Consider the following 4,012-nt stretch of genomic DNA (forward strand, 5'->3'; position numbering starts at 1 on the left):
TAAGTTATAATCTACATAAAATGATTTTTGTAGAAAATATAAAAGGCTTCGTGATTATTTCGTGATACATAAGTATAGAGGAATTGTAAAGGATAGAGTATAGCAAAATACAAGTGCTTAGCTCTTGTATTCTTTGCTTAATTCATTGTCTCGTATATTCCATCTGTTTAGGATATACGGCATTTTTAGCGCGTGGGATTTATGCCGTAGTACAAACGCTCTATTATTTATTTATAAATATAAAAGTAAATAATAATACGTGTTAATACACCCTTTACAATACATTAATCATAATATTCATGTATGTATATATTTATATATGTATATTTATTCATAATCTGTGATAATACGTTTTTTATTTATTTATTAATATAATAAGTAAATGCAAATTACGTTATCAATTCACGTATTATTTACTATTATTATTTAGATTATTTGTATATTTTTTGAGTCATTTATCCCACCCATCAGTAGCTGTATAATCCATCCACAATTTTATACGACAAAAATGCAAGGGATTAAAGAATTTTTGTTTTTAATATATAAAAAAATAAATATTTTGGATTCCTAATATTTTTTTCGTAGAAGTAGAAGACAGTCTAAAGTTTTTACTGGTATAGTTCATTTACCTTAAACATAATTAATAATACTGGCAAATTAACTTTTTAATAGGTGCGGCGTATGTACCGAAGTTACCCTTATATGTATTATATTTCTTTGTTTTACTTTCATACTTTTCTTTATCTTCACTTCATTTTGTTTTATAAAATTTCTTTACTCGCACTTTGTAATTGGATGGAAACAAATTTTTTGGTCAAATTCTTGTGAATCACGATTCTGCGTTTGAGAGAATTTATCCTGGAGCACATAATAAATGGCGATACTATCTATCCATCTATCTCTCTCCTCTTTCTTTTGTGATGAGAGCACACACAAAAAATTCTAAGGTCTTTTTCTACCGAAGGTAGGAGGGCTCACTCAGTTCCCACTCTTTTTGTTCTACTTTCTATTTCTTACCCTGTGACGTGGGACCGCTGGCATACTGCTTGTTCTGCTGCGATACTGCCTGGGGCCGGGACCTCCGCGAAACCCGGATGCCAGGCCAGCCGGGCCGCAAGGACTCGTCGGACTGGGTCCCCCGCTCGGGCTTGCGCTCGCGCTCAGGTGCGCCGACGACGACGACGCGGCTCCGGGGCTCAGCGCCGGTGTTCTGGTCGGGCTTCTAGGCGAGGGCGACAGGTGACCCCAGGGACCGGCCTCCGTTTGCAGAAATCTGCAGACGTACATAGACGAAAATAGAAACGCCGTTGTGTATAGGCACGTGCCGCGTCGCGTAGGCAAGCGTGCCGTAAATCCGAGACTTTTCAATCAATTTACATTTCCGCGGCTCGCTGAAAAGATCCAGCGCCCGGTCGGCGGTTCCGCGGACTTTAAGGCGCTAAGGCACTATTTTTGAGCGTCGGACAGATTGATCGCCGTAGCGGCTACGTCAAGCGGATATAAGATATACGGAGACAACGATCAATCAACTTTTACGAGAAAGACGTTAACCTGTGCAAGTCCGGCGTGGGTCTGGCAACCGCGATGCTCGAACTTCGGCGTCTCGAGGGGGTCGGCGACTTCGGTCCGTCCACGCACTCCACGCTGCTGTGACCCTGAGATCCGGGTAGCGACGTGTGATGCAGACGGACCTCGACCTCGCTGCTCCGCCTTTGGAAAGCCCTCTTGCTCCAGCGCCGGCTTTTCGCGTCGACACTCATGGTGTCCGGCTTTCTGCAAGTTTGCGGTTTAGCATCCCGGCTTAGAGACGAGAGAGAATATATATAAATATATATTTATATATATATATATACATATACATATATATTCGGATGCTCGTTTTCCCTTGTTCTCGCGAGGCAACTTTCGAAGCGGTATAATCCTATTTTTACGCACGCATTGCGCTATCGATTTTCCCCGAGTATAATCGTCGCTCTATTTCCGCTCGTCGCATTAAGCTCAGTTTCGGTGGAAGATTGATTCATTACCCGTGGCAAGGACGAGGGGAAGGGGACGGGGGAAGGCGAGGGAGGATAGCGTATAGAATCGTCCCGCGACAGGTTCTAATCCGATTGCGAGAATCTCAAATGGCTTCAACCAATACCAATGACTTCCCACGCGTACATACTTCGTCACATGCCGCGAACTCCAGTAAGTACGACACATCGGTGTAACAGAGAGTCCACATCGCTCTCCTCAAAATTAAAAAGCGTAATTTCGTAGATAAATTATGGAAAAAGAGGAGGGGTTCTCTGAATTCTCATCGTTTGACACAGATCTCATTTCGCTCGTTAAAAACATACCTATATAACTCGAGGAAGGTCAAATCTTACTTTTATAAATGCAAATTGCAATATCGAATGGTGCTAAAATAAGCTACGTGCGCAAATTACCCTCTTTGTTTCAACATAATGCCGCACGTACACATCATTATTTAATCGCATTAGGCTAATCTGATCAGCGGCCGTATACGCTATTTATAGTTATTTAATTATTACCGATTTCGACGTTTAGCAGTTAATTAAGTCTTTCACGCTTCAGTAAGAATACTTTAATATCCGTTTTTCGCTGCTAATTGACGTTCGATTTATAAATCTGGATAGCTCTGTCTTTAGCATTTAATTAATTCGCTTTTCATATTTCAGCGAATGACATTTTAACGTGGCTTTCGCCTCCTGACAATCAATTTACATACAACCACATTCCCTTTTCCTGTCCTCCCTTTATTATCCTTACAGAACGCTTCCTGCCTTTCGCTTGCCGCTTCGAAATGTACAACTACTTGTTGCCTTCTGCCACGAGAATTAGCCATACACGTCCTTTCCAGTACTTGAACAAGCCTTTACCGACTAAACTTTTGCCTCATTCACCTCGGTATGAGCTTGTCCTCGAGCATGCTGGGTAGATCGTCGCCGTCCTCGGTAAGCGCTGCGAAGAAATCCTGAAACTTGTCCGGGAAGCTGCTTGGTGGGCAGACGTTCATGGGTAGCACGCGCTCGGAAACATCCGGGGAAGTTCTCCCGACGATCTCATGACGGTCCGCCACCGTGGACGTTGCCATATATATATATATTAGGGTGGGCCGAAAAAAATTTTTTTTGAAAATTGATTTGTAATATCCCCCAAAAGTTAGTTATGGGCCTCGATATAGTCTGGGTAAAATTTCATCGAAATCGATTAATATCTTCAGGTTGCCCCTCGACTTTGAAATTAGTAAATTTATGCATTTCTTATAAATTTTTTTTTAAAGCAACTGTGTGTTTTCTTTACACCAATCGATTTATCTCATTACTCTGTGCCTAAAAATATTAGGTATTATTATCAAGAAATCAATAGTTTACGAGATATTTCATATTATATAACGAAATATGGCATAATAAAGTATAAAATATCTCGTAAAATATTGATTTTTCGATAACTTACCTAATACTTTTATATGCAGAATAATTAGAGGAATCGTATTGTGTAAAAAATATATATATAATTCCGTTTAAAAAGATCGATGTGATCTTGATCTGATCTTAAAAACGCCACCTAAAATAGAATTAATGATATTTTCCTATGTACCTTCTCGAACCGTACAATATTTATTTGCAACATTTTTCCATATCTATCATATTTTTTGAGAAATCTTAATGTATTAAGAATATATTTCGGATCCGTCATTTTGAAATGTATACTTCTGACCTCGAATTCGTGTTCAGCGACAAAAAACAACAGGTAATAACTAAATTGAAATAACTGTATTGAAATTCAAATATTTTTTGAATTTTGACACATCTATGAAGAAATGCATAACTTACTAATTGCAAGGTCGAGGGGCAACCTGGAGATATTAATCGATTTCGATGAAATTTTACCCAAACCATATTGAAGTCCATAGCTAATTTTTGGGGAGTATTACTAGTTGATTAAAAAAAAAATTTTTTTTCGGCCCACCCCAATATATATATTCACCAGGGACTTCACTTCA

At 39.3% G+C, this 4,012-nt stretch overlaps 1 protein-coding gene across 1 annotated transcript in view; it reads right to left on the minus strand.

The window, feature by feature from the left end:
* The window catches only part of LOC105456939 (GTP-binding protein RAD-like), a 25,085-nt gene extending 21,985 nt beyond the window's left edge, over window positions 1-3,100 (minus strand). Inside the window, 3 exon segments of the mRNA XM_011701325.1 lie at window positions 1,018-1,273; window positions 1,552-1,800; window positions 2,895-3,100. Of these exon segments, the coding sequence (XP_011699627.1) occupies window positions 1,018-1,273; window positions 1,552-1,800; window positions 2,895-3,100 (711 nt within the window).
* Window positions 3,101-4,012: the final 912 nt, after the last annotated feature.

This window comes from Wasmannia auropunctata, unplaced genomic scaffold (genome assembly GCF_000956235.1).
Source record: "Wasmannia auropunctata unplaced genomic scaffold, wasmannia.A_1.0 LD335475.1, whole genome shotgun sequence".
Taxonomy (NCBI): domain Eukaryota; kingdom Metazoa; phylum Arthropoda; class Insecta; order Hymenoptera; family Formicidae; genus Wasmannia; species Wasmannia auropunctata.